At 49.8% G+C, this 14640-nt stretch overlaps 1 protein-coding gene across 1 annotated transcript in view; it reads left to right on the top strand.

The window, feature by feature from the left end:
• Positions 1-9898: 9898 nt before the first annotated feature.
• LOC113961444 (keratin, type II cytoskeletal 75-like) overlaps positions 9899-14640 on the top strand; it is a gene marked incomplete at its 3' end in the record, with an annotated part of 8500 nt that continues 3758 nt past the window's right edge. Inside the window, exons 1-4 of the mRNA XM_027671757.1 lie at positions 9899-10475; positions 12051-12268; positions 13022-13082; positions 13773-13868. Of these exons, the coding sequence (XP_027527558.1) occupies positions 9975-10475; positions 12051-12268; positions 13022-13082; positions 13773-13868 (876 nt within the window). The remainder of the gene's footprint in view (positions 10476-12050; positions 12269-13021; positions 13083-13772; positions 13869-14640) is intronic.

The following is a 14640-nucleotide window of genomic DNA, read 5'->3' as shown; positions in this document are numbered from 1 at the left end:
GGGGGCTCATCCCAGAGAAAAGGGGGCTCAGGGGGGACCTTTTCCATTCCTACAACCCCCGGCAGGAGCGGGGAGCCCAAGGGGGGTTGGAGATCCGGGATATTCCTCCCAAAGCCAGGATCAGGGTGTGGGGGATGCGGGTTCTTGGCACTGGGACATGGAAAAGGTCTGGAGAACTCCCGAGGGAGCTGAGGGGGCTCATCCCGGAGAAAAGGGGGCTCGGGGGGGACCTTTTCCTTCCCTACAAACCCCCTGACAGGAGCAGGGAGCCGGGGGGGTCGGAGAGCCAGGATATTTCTCCCAAACCCGGGATCAGGGTGCGGGTGGTGCCGGTTCTTGGCACTGGGACACGGGAAGGGACGGGATCTGGGCGGGGTTTACGAGATTCCCAGGAAATCCAATTTATTGGCTCTAATTAGGGCTGGGATGGGGTTTTAATTGTTGCTCATGACGTTGGTGACGGGAGGAGCCACTGGGATTTTGGGTTCCTGGCGTTGGAGACTGGAAACACGGAGGAGATTCTCCCAGTTTGGGATGGGGGGAGCAGGAAATATCCGCTTTTATGGAGCACTGCTTTGTTCCGTGCATCTCTTTTTATATTTATATTTATATTTATATTTATATTTATATTTATATTTATATTTATAGTTATAGTTATAGTTATATTATTTATATTTATATTTATATTTATATTTATATTATTTATATTTATATTTATATTCATATTCATATTCATATTTATAATTTATTTTTATTTATTTATATTTTAATTTATATTTATGTTTATATTATTTATATTTATTGATATTTACATTTACAATAATATATTTATACTTATATTTCTTTTATATATAAGACACATGATATGAATTTTATATAATATAAATATAAATACAAATATATTTATAATTTATAATATATAATATTTATATTCATTACAGGGATATAATAAGCAAATGAATGCCCATGAATGATTTATCCAACTATTTAGTGCTTTTATGGAGCACTGCTTTGTTCAGGGTTGGGAATATTCAGCTGGGATGTCATAAGTGCATATTTATATTTATATTTATATTATATTATATTTATATTTATAGTTATAGTTATAGTTATGCATATATTTATATATTTATATTATAGTATATACAATCTATTATATATAAATTGTATATACTATAAATATACCTATATTCATATTATATCAATTATATTATATTATATTCATTTATATATAATTACATATAATAAATATAAATATATATTTTATATCTTAAATATAAATATATAATAATTATATATAATTATATACCATTTATTTTAGATTTATAACATATTATTATACTATATTTATTTATATTTATTACTGGGATGCAATGAGCAAATGAATGCCCACGAATGGTTTATCCAACCACTCATCCATGTGGCAGAATAATCTTCAAACTACACGGTATAAACTATTTCCTTTCATTTTCACCTGGTCTTACGAAGGCTCAGCCTAATTCCATCTTGCTCCGAGTGCATCACACGATTGTGGTGCCGAGAACAAACTGTGCCAGTGGAGTCTGGGACGGGAAATATTCCCTGAAAATGAGAACAAAACCAATCAAAATGGAATTTGAATTCCATGACTTCTGCGGGATTTGTCCCTCAAACCTCAAAACAGTCCCGTGGGTTTTACAGCGGAACTTCAGGAATCCCTGATGGGGACACGCAGTGAGTGGAGAATTCTATCCACGGAGAACAAATATTAAACACAGCAACAAAAGCATGTTCAGACAATTTATTTATTTGTTGGTTTACAATTGATCCATTGATCAATTTATGAATTGACAATTATTTACCCATTACAATTCAATATCTTCCTCCTCCTCTTCTTCCTCCTGCTCCTCCTCCACTGCCTCCAATTCCTATTGCACATCCTCCTCGTCCTCCATCGCCTCCTCTTCCTCCTCCTCCTGCTGTTCCTCCTGCTCCTCCTCCTACTGCTCCTCCTGCTCCTCCTTCTCCTCCTCCATGGCCTCCAATTCCTATTGTACATCCTCCTCGTCCTCCATCGCCTCCTCTTCCTCCTCCTCCTCCTCCTCCTCCTGCTGTTCCTCCTGCTCCTCCTCCTACTGCTCCTCCTGCTCCTCCTTCTCCTCCTCCATGGCCTCCAATTCCTATTGCACATCCTCCTCGTCCTCCACGGCCTCCTCTTCCTCCTCCTCCTCTTCCTCCCTGCCTTTCTTCTCTTCCTCCTCCTCCTCCTCCTGCTGTTCCTCCTGCTCCTCCTCCTACTGCTCCTCCTGCTCCTCCTGCTCCTCCTCCACGGCCTCCAATTCCTATTGTACATCCTCCTTGTCCTCCATCGCCTCCTCTTCCTCCTCCTCCTCCTCCTCCTGCTGTTCCTCCTGCTCCTCCTCCTACTGCTCCTCCTGATCCTCCTGCTCCTCCTCCACGACCTCCAATTCCTATTGTACATCCTCCTTGTCCTCCATCGCCTCCTCTTCCTCCTCCTCCTGCTGTTCCTCCTGCTCCTCCTCCTACTGCTCCTCCTGCTCCTCCTCCTTGTCCTTCATCGCCTCCTCTTCCTCCTCCGCTGCTTCCTGAGTTGCCTCTTCCTGCTCCTTCTTGCGCCCACTCTCCACAGCTGGGTGCTGGTATTTCTCTCATCTTCATCTTCATCTCCTCTCCTCTCTCACAGGTTCTTCCCTGGGCTTGGGATGAGGTTGATGTTCCTCAAGGTTTGCACTCGCGGCCCCAAAATCGGCTTTTTCTGACCAATTCTGTTGCTGGCGCCCGTCAGGGTTGGGTGGAACTCTGTGTGGTGTGGCATGGCAGGAATGACATGGCAGGAATGACATGACATGACACGACATGACACAGCATGACATGAATGGCACAACATGAATGGCATGACATGACATGAAACGACATGAATGACACGACATGAATGACACGACATGGCATGACATGACATGGATGACACGACATGAATGGCACATGAATGACATGACATGAATGACATGACATGGATGACATGACATGAACGGCACATGAATGACACGACATGACATGACAATACCCACTCTTAACTAGAACCATGGGTGGAATCAGGTCTCCATCTCCCATGGCCTGGGGACTCACCTGGTGCAGGTGTGGGGGAAGTGGCCAAAAAATGCCACTGGAGGGTTTGGGGCCTGTGCCAGGGACAGGGTCCTGCTCTCTCACACACCTGAACCTTCTGGTGTCTTCCAGGCCCTGCTCTCACACACCTGAACCTTGTTGGTGTCCTCCAGACCCCACCCAAACACACTTGAACCTTCTGGTGTCTTCCAGAGCCCACCCAAATACACATGAATCTTCAGTGTCCTCCAGGTGCTGCTCTCACACACCTGAATGTGCCCATGTCCCCCAGACCCCACCCAAACACACCTGAACCTTCTGTGTCCCCCAGACCCTGCTCTCACACACCTGAACCATGTTGGTGACCTCCAGATCCCACCCAAACACACCTGAACCTTCTTGGTGACCTCCAGGTGCTGCTCTCACACACCTGAATGCGCCCATGTCCCACAGACCTCACCCAAACACACCTGAGCCATGCTGGTGACCTCCAGACCTCTCCCACACCCCTCACCCTGTTGGTGTCCTCCAGACGCCTCTCACACCCCTGACCCTGAATTCCATGTCGGTGCCTCCCCGCCAGGAATTCCTTCCCAATATCCCATCTAATCCTGCCCTCTGGCAGTGGGAAGCCATTCCCTGTGTCTGTCCCTCCATCCCTTGTCCCAAGTCCCTCTCCAGCTCTCCTGGAGCCCCTTCAGGCCCTGGAAGGGTTTTGCGGCTTTTTGTGTGGCTTCCCCTGATCTCCACCCACCTCTTCCTCCTCGTCCGGTGGCCGCTCCCGCTGCAGAACCGGTGACAGGAATTGAGTTTCTTGTTGCCCCCAGAGAGGGATTTATACCATTATATCACCCCAGGTGGATGAGACGCTGAGTGGGGTGACCCTACCGGGCGTGGTGACACCTCCCCGGGGAGGCAGGGCCGGGACCCACTGGGTTTCTAGGACGCCAAATCACCTTGTTTACCAGCTTCAAACCTCTGCCAGGATTAGCTGCTGTTCCAGCTTCCTGTGAAATGGGATGGGACTAAGATCCGTATCAGGAACCTTCTCAGTTCCTTGTCTACCCCCCTGGGGGAACCAAGGGAGGAGGTCCCCGAGCCCCAACCCCGTGGAGAGGCTGTTCTGTGGCCTCTGCAGATCCCGATCAAAACCCTGCCCTGACAGAACAAAAATAAATAACAATCAATAAATTAATAAATCAAGTAAATTCATACCATGGCTGCCACCTCCACTGACCATTTTCCCCTCAAAAAACTGCTGCAGACATTAAAAAAAATTTTAAAAATCACATTTTCTCGTGTCCCCTGGTGCTTTTAACCCGAGATTCAATCTAGTTTCATCCTCAGCCTCTTTTTTTCTTGCTTTGTGTTTATTTTTTTTTCTATGCCATCCTTTCCCTCCTCCTCCTCTTGGAACCCTTTGGAGATTCCATCTCCCTCCCCATCCCAAGGGCATCAGCTGAGTGTGGGACGTGCTCAGACCTCGGGCTGATCATTAATAACCAATCAAGTAAAAAAAAAATAACAAGCTTCCCCTACATCCCCTTGTTGAAAACGGCAGGGGCAGAAAAACCACTTCTCTATTTTACACCTGATATTCCACTTAATTAATGAACTTTCACATCCCTGTGGTGGAAGGAGGAGCTGAACCCACCTCCTAATTGAGCTGTTATTTTGTGAGGAGATAATTTAACATCAGAGGACGTCCTTGACTTGTTTGTCTTCCTGTCAACCCGAAACCAGGAACCTTTAATTAAAACAGATTAAAAGAGCCATTAATTTGGTAACGGGATTGCAAAATTGGACTCGTGTTTTGGGGGGTTTTTGGCAGGGGAAAAAAAAAAAGAAGTGAAATGTTGGTGTTTGACCAAAAGTTTGGGCTGTTTTAATCCTGGAATGTTTTGTCCCGGTTACACAGACGTTCCCAGGTGGATCCCACATCCGGGATTTAGGGGACAGGAGGATCACACAGAGATTCCCTCACCCGGATCAGAGCTGGGTGAGACTGGGAACTGCTGTTAAAGCACCAGGAAAAATCCCTCTCTCGGGAAATCCTCAGAATTCCAAGACTTGCCAACACTTGGGAGTAAAAAGTGAAGTTTCCTGGTGAGGAAAACGCAATTTGAGGGATCTGGGAAGGCTCCAGGTGGGAGGGATTTGGGATTCGTCCTGTGCAGCCTGATGGGATTGGGAGCTCGGGTGGTTAGGAATGATTTCGGGGAGGAAAATCTTCTTTTGCCTCTTGTGGAACAGCAGCTTTTTACGGAAATGCCTCCCTGGAATTCCTGGGATCCCCTCAAGTTACAGTTTCCTCGCAGGAAACTTCCCTTTTTATCACCAGGTGTCGGCAGCTCTTGGAGTTCTGAGGATTCCCCGAGAGAGGGATTTTTCCCGGGGTTCCACAGCAGTTCCCAGTCTCACCCAGCTCTGATCCAGGTGAGGGAATCTCCGTGTGATCCCCCCATCCCCTAAACCCTGGAATCCACCTGGGAATATCTGTGTAACCGGGACAAAACATTCCAGGATTGAAACAGTCCAAACTTCTGGTTGAATGCCAACATTTCACCTCTTTTTCCTGAAAAAACCACCATTTTTTGGACACTTCCCTTCCTTTCTTTCCCTCCTCTCCCGGCCTTTGCTGACCCAGGGAGGGGCCGGGGCCGATCCCAGGTGGGAGAAAAGGAAAGTCTGTGGGTTCTAAAGGTATTTTTACGAGTGGCTCTGTCATCCCAACCCCGCTTCCAGGCGACTCAGGGCCCTCATTATGCAGGAATTCGGGCAGCTGCAGATCCACATCTCCCTCCAGGTGTGTTTATCAGCTCCATCGGGGCAGCTATTAAATTTAAATACTGTATTTATGAAGTTGCCACTGTGCTGCCCTGGCCCTGGGCTGCCCTGTAACACCCATTTCGTGGTTATAAACCCATTAACATCCTCATTTATCCGCTCTCTGCTCTGCCAACGGGGCTTTTAAAGTTCCTGCCTTTGTATTTTGCGGTGATTTGAGGTTTATTTTTCCCAGATATCCACAAGTTTTAAGTCGTTTTAGGCTTTGTGGTTTCTATAGTTCTTTTTTTTCCCCCCAATTTTTTCAGTTGTTTTTATTTCTGTTTTCTGGAGTTTTTCCATAGTTGTGGCTGCCTCTGGATCCCTGGAAGTGTCCAAGGCCAGGCTGGATCCCCCTGGGATAGAAGGAGGTGTCCAGGCTGGGATTGGATGGGCTTTAAGGTCCCTCCAACCCAACCCATTCCAGGATTCCTTGATTGTGGAGCCAGACTGGGAGAGCTGGGAATGTCCACCTGGAGAAGGGAAGGATCCAGGGAGAGCTTGGAACCCCTTCCAGGGCCTGAAGGGGCTCCAGGAGAGCTGGAGAGGGACTGGGGACAAGGGCTGGAGGGACAGACACAGGGAATGGCTTCCCACTGGGAAAGGGGGGATTTAGGTGGGATATTGGGAAGGAATTCCTGGCTGGGAGGGTGGGGAGGCCCTGGAATGGATTTCCCAAAGGATGCCCCAAACCTGGAAGTGTCCAGGGCCAGGTTGGATCCCCCTGGGATGGTGGCAGGGGGTGGAACCAGCTGATCTTTAGGGTCTCATCCAACCCAACCCATTCCATGATCCCGTTTGGAGCTGATCCAGGCAATCCCATGGGAATGTTGAGGGGTTTCCTGGAGCATCAGCCTGAGCCCTGGAGTTCAGGATTCCCACCTGTGGGTTGGGTTGGCCGGAGGTGACCAGAGGGGGGTGTGGGTCCTGGAGCTCGGCCGGTTCCTGCATCCCTCCTGCTCCAGGAGTTTGGGTCCCTTTGGGAATTTCTGGGTGGTTCCAACACGTTGATCCCGGTGGCCTGAGGGAGGATGGAGCAGCTCTGGAAGGAGCTGAGGAGCTCTCCAGGTTCCCTCATGGTCCACAGGCCACCCAGAGGGGACACTCCTGTCCCAGAGGCTTCTCCAGGGGGATGAACTTCCCAATGTGTCCCATGGGCTGGAACAACACGTGGAGTTTCTGCCCCTGCTCCAAGGGGGACAAATCCTTGGGATTGCAATTCATCCTTCAAACCCACAGGGACAAACCCCCTGCGACCTCAGGGCCCCGATCCCAGGAAAACCCTGTTCCCCGGGAAGGGGGAGGGATGAACCCGTGATCCCAAAGGGCAGGAAGAGGAAGCTCCCCCTCCATCCTCGGGATGCGGAGATGCCTCCCAGATCCATCCCTGTTCCCGGGGCCAGTTCAGCAGGTCCGGGTGTGGTTTTTGGGGTGCTGTGCCAGGGCTGGGCCGGCTCCAGCTCCCATCACAACAATTCCCACCCCGCGCTCCCGATCCCGCGGCACGTGGGGCCGCGGCTGCTCCCTCCGGTTTGGGGTTGGGAATCTCTCAGGCCTCAGGATGCCCTGGGAATCTCTGAATTCCCACTTCTTTTGCTTCAGCCAGTGCCCAGGGCAGGGATTTTGGGGATGGGCCCCTCTCCCACTGCTGTCCCACCCGGATCTGGCTGGTTTGGGGTGTGGATGTTCCCTGCCCCGGGTCAGAACACTTCCCACAGGATCCCTGCGGAGGATCTGGAGCATTTCCCGGTTCCTTGGGCCTTGGGATGAGCCACTCACAAAGTGGGAAGAGGGGGGATGGAGGGGAATTGCGCCCGGAGCCACCAAAGCCAACCCTTTGGAATCATGGAATCCTTAAGGTTGGAGAATCCCTTGGGATCGTCGAGTCCAACCTTCCCCCAAGGCCACACTGACCACGGTCCCAAGGGCCACATCCCCAGGATTTCTGGACACTTCCAGGGATGGGGACTCCACCCCTGTGCCAGGGCTGGACAACCCTTTCCCTGAGGAATTTTCCCCAGGATCCAACTAAACCTCCCCTGGTGCAGCCTGATGTGGTTTCCTCTCATCCCGTCACTTCCCTGGGAGAAAATCCCAAATCCCACCTGGCTCCGACCTCTTTCCAGTCTCTTTCCAGATTCTTCCCCCCTCCACTCTTCAAATCCTGGTCATTGCACCTTTTTGTTTGTTCCCCATTTTTATTAATCCCTGCAGGACACGGAATTCCCAATCCAAGCCAGATTTTGAGACCGGGTTATAAAAAGTGGGAATTCCGTGGGAAATCTGTTTGAATTTCTCGGCTAAATGTAGATAATTAGTAAAGTTTAATTCCCAAATCAGCACAAATGGAAGGTCTGAAAGGCTGTTCCCGGTGTGAGGTGGGAGGAGACCAATTTTGGCAGGGAAAAGTGGATTTTTCCACTGTTTCTGCTGGAAAACACTCGGTGTCCTCGTGGGAAAAGCCCCTTATCTGCTCTCTGAGCATCCAAAGCCTTGTCTACCTCAGGATATTCCAGCTGTTTAATTCCCTGTCCCTCCAAGCCTCTAATTTTGGGGATTTAGGAGCCCCTTTCCAAACGGGGCCACCCCACACACAGGGAATTTTTGTCCATGGGTTTATTCCCGCACGGAAAAGCAGGAGCAACAACAGCAGGAGGTTTATTTAAAAGGATTAATTTAATTTTTTAATTTTAAAATTAATTAAAGAGATCAGTTGAATTTTTTAAAATTAAATCTATTAAAAATATTAGTTTAATTGATTAAAATTTCTCTCCAAGCTTTTTATCTTCCATTTAAAACTCTGCCGCCATAAAGTGGATTTATTCAAATCCATTTTTAAAGCTAAAACTTATAGGGAATTCCGTCTTTTTTTTGCCTTTTCTAGACACTGTTTCAGTTTTATAAAGTATTTTTTATTATGTCACGAGCAGGGAAACCAGATCAGACTTTCCCTGTCCCTGCAGAAGGAACAGTTACCATGGGATGTTGTGGGAATGAGGGAAAAGAGGGAATGGGAAGCCAAGGGAGGATATTGTGGAAATGAGAGGAAAGAGGGAATTGGGAATGGAAGAAAAGAGGGAGTGGGAAGCCAAGGGAGGATATTCTGGAAATGAGAGGAAAGATGGAATGGGAAGCCAAGGGAGGATATTTTGGGAATGAGAGGAAAGAGGGAATTGGGAATGAGAGGAAAGAGGGACTGGGAAGCCAAAGGGGGATGAAAGAGGGAATGGGAAGCCAAGGGAGGATATTCTGGGAATGAGAGGAAAGAGGGAATTGGGAATGAAAGAAAAGATGGAATGGGAAGCCAAGGGAGGATATTCTGGGAATGGGAGAAAAGAGGGACTGAGAAGAAACCAAGGGAGGTTATTCTGGGAATGAGAGGAAAGAGGGACTGGGAAGCCAAAGGGAGGATATTCCGGAAATGGGAGAAAAGATGGAATGGGAAGCCAAGGGAGGATATCCTGGGAATGGGAGGAAAGAGGGAATGAGAAGCCAAAGGAGGATATCCTGGGAATGGGAGGAAAGAGGGAATGGGAAGCCAAAGGGGGATATCCTGGGAATGGGAGGAAGCCAAGGGAGGTGGGGCAGGTGATCCCGGGATGGGGGGAAGGGAGGTCAGGACCCCTCCCCGGACCCCGCCGAGGCCTCGTGCCCCGTGAAATGAGATTCCCGAAGAGGTGGGGAAATCTGGGAGCGACCAATCCTCGGGATGAGCGGGATAACTGTAATTAGGGCTGCGGGGAGGCCGGGGAGATAAGGGCGGTGAGTCAGGAGGGATTTGGGATTTGCGGGGTTTCACAACCAGCCGCCGGTGCCGGGTGTTTATCCGGCCTCTCTCCGGGCACCACTAATTGCTGCCTAATGAACCAAACCCATCAACAACTGCAGGGACCTGCTAATTAACCGGGAATGGAGACGAGCTCCTCGGCAACCTATAAAGGAGAACTTCCCCGGAGAACTTCCCGCACCCCTCCCGGAGCTGAGGATCCTCTGGCTCTCCTTCCCTCCACCCGGTTCATCTCCTGCTCTCCCGCCCGGACACCATGAGAAGATATTTCTCCAGATACGGAGATGGGAATTTCAGCTCCTCCTCCGCCCACTGCGGGACGTTGGGTGGTGGGGACGGGAGATTCCTGGGGTTTGGGCCGGGATACGGCAGCAGGAGCCTCCACAACCTCGGGGGCTTCAGGAATGTCTCTGCCGCCGGAGGATACGGAGAAGGAGCGGGATACGGGAGGTTTGGAGGCTGGAGACAACCCGAGAGGGCGTTTTATGGCAGGGGGTACTTCATGGGAGCTTTTCCAAGGGGTGAAACGGGGCTGGGAAGCACCTCCAGGGCCAGCCCGGGCAGGGAGGGGCTCGGGGCAGAGGGACAGGGGGTGGGACAGGCCGGGATGCTCCGAGGCATCGAGGAGGTCCACGTCAACCCCACCCTGCTGAGGCCCCTGGAGCTGCAGGTGGACCCCGAGTTCCAGAGGGTGCGTTCGGACGAGAAGGAGCAGATCAAGGCCCTCAACAACAAATTCGCCTCCTTCATCGACAAGGTGGGTCCCGGGCTCTGCTTCGCTGAGGCAGGTGTGAGTCACGGCAACACCTTCGGGTTGCACCTTCTCCCCCCAAAATCCCAGGATTTGGCCGAATTCCCTGTGAATTCCTGCTGGGATGCTCCCAACAGGTGGCTGTGGGAATCACTGGTAGCCCTGGGCTGAGTGTCTCCGGGTGTCAGGACAATAAAACCACCAGGATGTCACCGGCTCATTAACTCGCTCCTCTTTCCAGGGAAAGGGTTTCTGGGAATGTCCATCCCTTTATCCCGGTGCCTGGGGATTATGGGTGGCAAAATGGTGGAAAAATGAGTGGTGGATTTGGATATCCCTGTTTTTCCTTTGGATCTGTTTTTTTTACCTCAAGCAAAGCAAAACTTCTCTGAATCCTTTGCTTTGGGGGTCCTGCCTCTCCCGGGCCATCAGAGGCCTCCACACTTTCCTTCTGCACCTCGTGCTCAGCTCTCCCTCCCTCTGCAGCCTTGGCTTCTCTCCTAGTCCTCCTCGGGGTCAGGAGGAGCGGAACAGCCCCAAAATTCCCCCATGGAGTCACCTCTGGAGTGACCCCGGGCCCTGCTGGGGTGGGAGTTGTGGGGGCTGGGACAGGGGGAGACCTCAGGGCTCCCTGAATGACCCCACACAGAAGGGGTTGGTTACACCCACGAGGTCAAAACATCCACAGCCCCCAAAAATTGGAGGGTCTGAGACTCCCTTTTTCCACCCCAAATTTTGGGTCTTAATTTCCGGGTTCGGTGTCAAGGAATCAGGGAATGGTTTGGGTTGGAAGGGACCTTAAAGTCATCCCATCCCACCCCTTGCCATGGGCAGGGGCACCTCCCACCATCCCAGGATGCTCCAACCCAGCCTTGGACACTTCCAGGGATGGGGCATCCTCTGGGAAATCCATCCCAGGGCCTCCCCACCCTCCCAGGGAGGAATTCCTTCCCAATATCCCATCTAACCTTCCCCTCTTCAATTGGAAGCCCCTCATCCCTTGGCCTGGCTTTGTCCCAGGTCCCTCTCCAGTTCGTGGTGCCCCCAGGGAAGGAAAATGACCTTTAAAAGGTCACTTCCAACCCAAAATGTTCAGTGATTCCGTGAAAATAAACAGGCAGGAATACAGGAAAAACTGCTCAATCTTGGAATAGTTGAGGGGAAAATATGAAACTGTGGAATGGTTTGGGCTGGGAGGGACCTTAAAGCTCATCCCACCCCCTGCCATGGGCAGGGACACCTCCTGCTATCCCAAGGGGATCCAGCCTGGCCTTGGACACTTCCAAGGATCCAGGGGCAGCCAGAGCTTCTCTGGGAAATCCATCCCAGGGCCTCCCCACCCTCCCAGACAGGAATTCCTTCCCAAAATCCCACCTAAATCCCCCCTTTCCCAGTGGGAAGCCATTCCCTGTGTGCTGTCCCTCCATCCCTCGTCCCTAGTCCCTCTCCAGATCTCCTGGAGCCCTGGAAGGGGCTCCAAGCTCTCCCTGGAGCCTCCGGGTGAACATTCCCAGCTCTCCCATCCTGTTTCCACGGCGGAGATTCCAATCCCTTCCCTCTGGATCTGCTTTTCCCCTCCAGGTGCAGTGTCTGGAGCGGCAGAACCAGGCCCTGTTGGCCAAGTGGCAGCTCCTGCAGCAGCAGAGCTCCGGCCCCGAGGAGAGCAGGAACATCTCCTCCTTCTTCCAGTCCTACATCTCCAGCCTCCAGCGGCAGCTCCAGACGCTCCAGAGCCAGAAGGAGCAGCTGGACCCCGAGGCCTACAACATGCTGCAGCTGGTGGAAGAGTATAAAAACAGGTGAAGGAGCCCCAAATTCGGGGGGAAAAAGGGGCACTGGGGTTTTCCCAGCTCGGCTTTGCACCCTTAGCCTGGAGTGGGTGCTCTGGGGGGGTTGGCCTTGAGGATGGAGGAGTTTGGGGAGGGTTGAACCCCTCAAATAAGAGGAAAATTGAAGTTTTTGTTGATTTATCCCACCCTTCTCCCCTCCCATCCTCCTCCTCTTCCTCCCCTGATCAACCCAGCACCCGCTGTGGGTGGGAGGGACAGGGGGGTCAAGTTGGGCAGAGTCATCACCTCTGGCTCAGCTGCACCCAGAGACAGTTTATGTCCATCCCCAGCTCTGAATTTTTCAGTTTAGTCCAGAAGTTTAGTCCAGAGTTCCTAAATTTAGCACCAATCCGTGTGTATCAATTCCTAAATTTAGGACCCATATGTGTCTATCAATTCCTAAGTTTAGGACCAATCTGTGTCTATCAATTCCTAAATTTAGGACCAACCTGTGTCTATCCCATTTTTTTTGTGGGTTGTTTCAGTGCTTCATTCTGTAGTTGCCAGAAATTGGAATTCAACTGAAACCTTGATTTAAATTAACTTTTTTGGGGTGATTCCCTTTTGTTTTCTGATCTGCCTGACCGAAAAGTTAAAATAGGTAACAGTGAGTTAAATAGGTTAATGGATAATAGATGAATGAAATAGGTTAATTGATAATAATAGATTAATTGTGTAGATTAATTAATAATAGATAATGATCCACCTCCTTCCTGCCCACAGGTTCGAGGACGAGATCAACAACCGCACGGCCCGGGAGGAGGAATTTGTGGAGCTGAAAAAGGTGGAGTAACTGGAGACCCTGAAAATGGGATCTGCACTGGGATTTAATTGGAGTTAATTCACCTGCTCTAATGGATTTTTGGAGTTCTGTATTGAGGAAAGTCTTTAATTACCAAGGAGAAATAAAACAACCCCCAGGGTCCTCCAAAGCTGAGGGTTTTGCTGGGATTTAATTCCAGCTGGAGGAACTGAGAGAAGGGACCGAAGAGGGAGAATTCCCTCTGGAATTGGTCCTTTGTAAAGCAAATATTCCAGCTCGAGATATTGGGGTATTCTGTGAAATAACCCCAAAATGCTGATTTTTCCCCTCTTCTCACCCCCCCAGCTCAAGCAGAAGGTCATTTTTAGGTTAAATCCTGCCTAGAGGTGGCTCAGGAGAACAAAATCCGTGGGAAAATAGAGAATTTCGGCAACTTTTTATCCAAAGAAAGAACAAAACCTGTGTTTTCACCTTTTTCCTGTTCCCCAGGAAGGCATTTTTTGCCCCAGGTTTTGGTGCTCATTTCCCAGCCCATTTTTTCCACCCCTTCCCTCTGTTCCCGTCACTTTTCCGATGAAATCCAAGCTTGGGGGGCCGATATTTGATCCCAGAGCTGAAGGTTTTTTGGGAATACTCCGAGAACTGAACTCCAGTGGAGGATGTGGAGCAAAGGAATGTAAATGTGATGATGGATTTTGGTTTTTTTCCCAGGAACTGGACAGTGCCTACATGGGGAAAATGGAGCTGGATGTGAGGGTGGAAATCCTGAAGCAGGAGCTGGAGTTCCTCCGGTGTCTGCACGAAGCTGTGAGTGATTCAAATCTCCCCCTCAGCTCTTAAAAACATGTATTTTTTATGGAGATTCCCAGGAATTCTGCCTGAGTGGGACTTTGTGGTGTGGAGAATTAATTTATTAATTAATATAATGATTGCTATAAAATAAATATCTTAATATATATTATATATTACATTATATGTAATATATTGCACTTATATTTATAATATATTTATATATCAAAATACATTATAAATATATATTTTATATATATATATAATTGGGTTTTCCTTGTTGGAAATTGAAACTGATGGTGGGACAGTGGGAAAATTACAAACAGGGTTTTCCACATGGAAAACTGAAACCAATGGTGGGACAGTGGTGAAATCCCAACCCTGTTTTTCCATATGGAAAACTGAAACTGCTGGTGGGACAGTGGTGAAACCCCGACCCCGCTGTTCCCTGCAGGAGCTGTCCCAAAACCCCAATCCTGTTGTTCCTTGCAGGAGCTCTCCCAAAACCCCAATCCCACTGTTCCCTGCAGGAGCTCTCCCAAAATCCCAATCCCACTGTTCCCTGCAGAAGCTCTCCCAAAACCCCAATCCCATTGTTCCCTGCAGGAGCTGTAACCCCAATCCCATTGTTCCCTGCAGGAGCTATCCCAAAACCCCAATCCTGCTGTTCCCTGCAGGAGCTGTCCCAAAATCCCGACTCTGTCATTCCCTGCAGGAGCAGTCCCAAAACCCCAATCCCGTTTTTCCCTGCAGGAGCTGTCCCAAAACCCCAACCCTGCTGTTCCCTGCA

This window comes from Neopelma chrysocephalum, unplaced genomic scaffold (genome assembly GCF_003984885.1).
Source record: "Neopelma chrysocephalum unplaced genomic scaffold, ASM398488v2 Primary Assembly neopelma1_97207, whole genome shotgun sequence".
Classification (NCBI taxonomy): Eukaryota; Metazoa; Chordata; class Aves; order Passeriformes; family Pipridae; genus Neopelma; species Neopelma chrysocephalum.
Note: the sequence above shows the minus strand (reverse complement) of the source record. Positions and strands in the feature narration are given on the sequence as shown.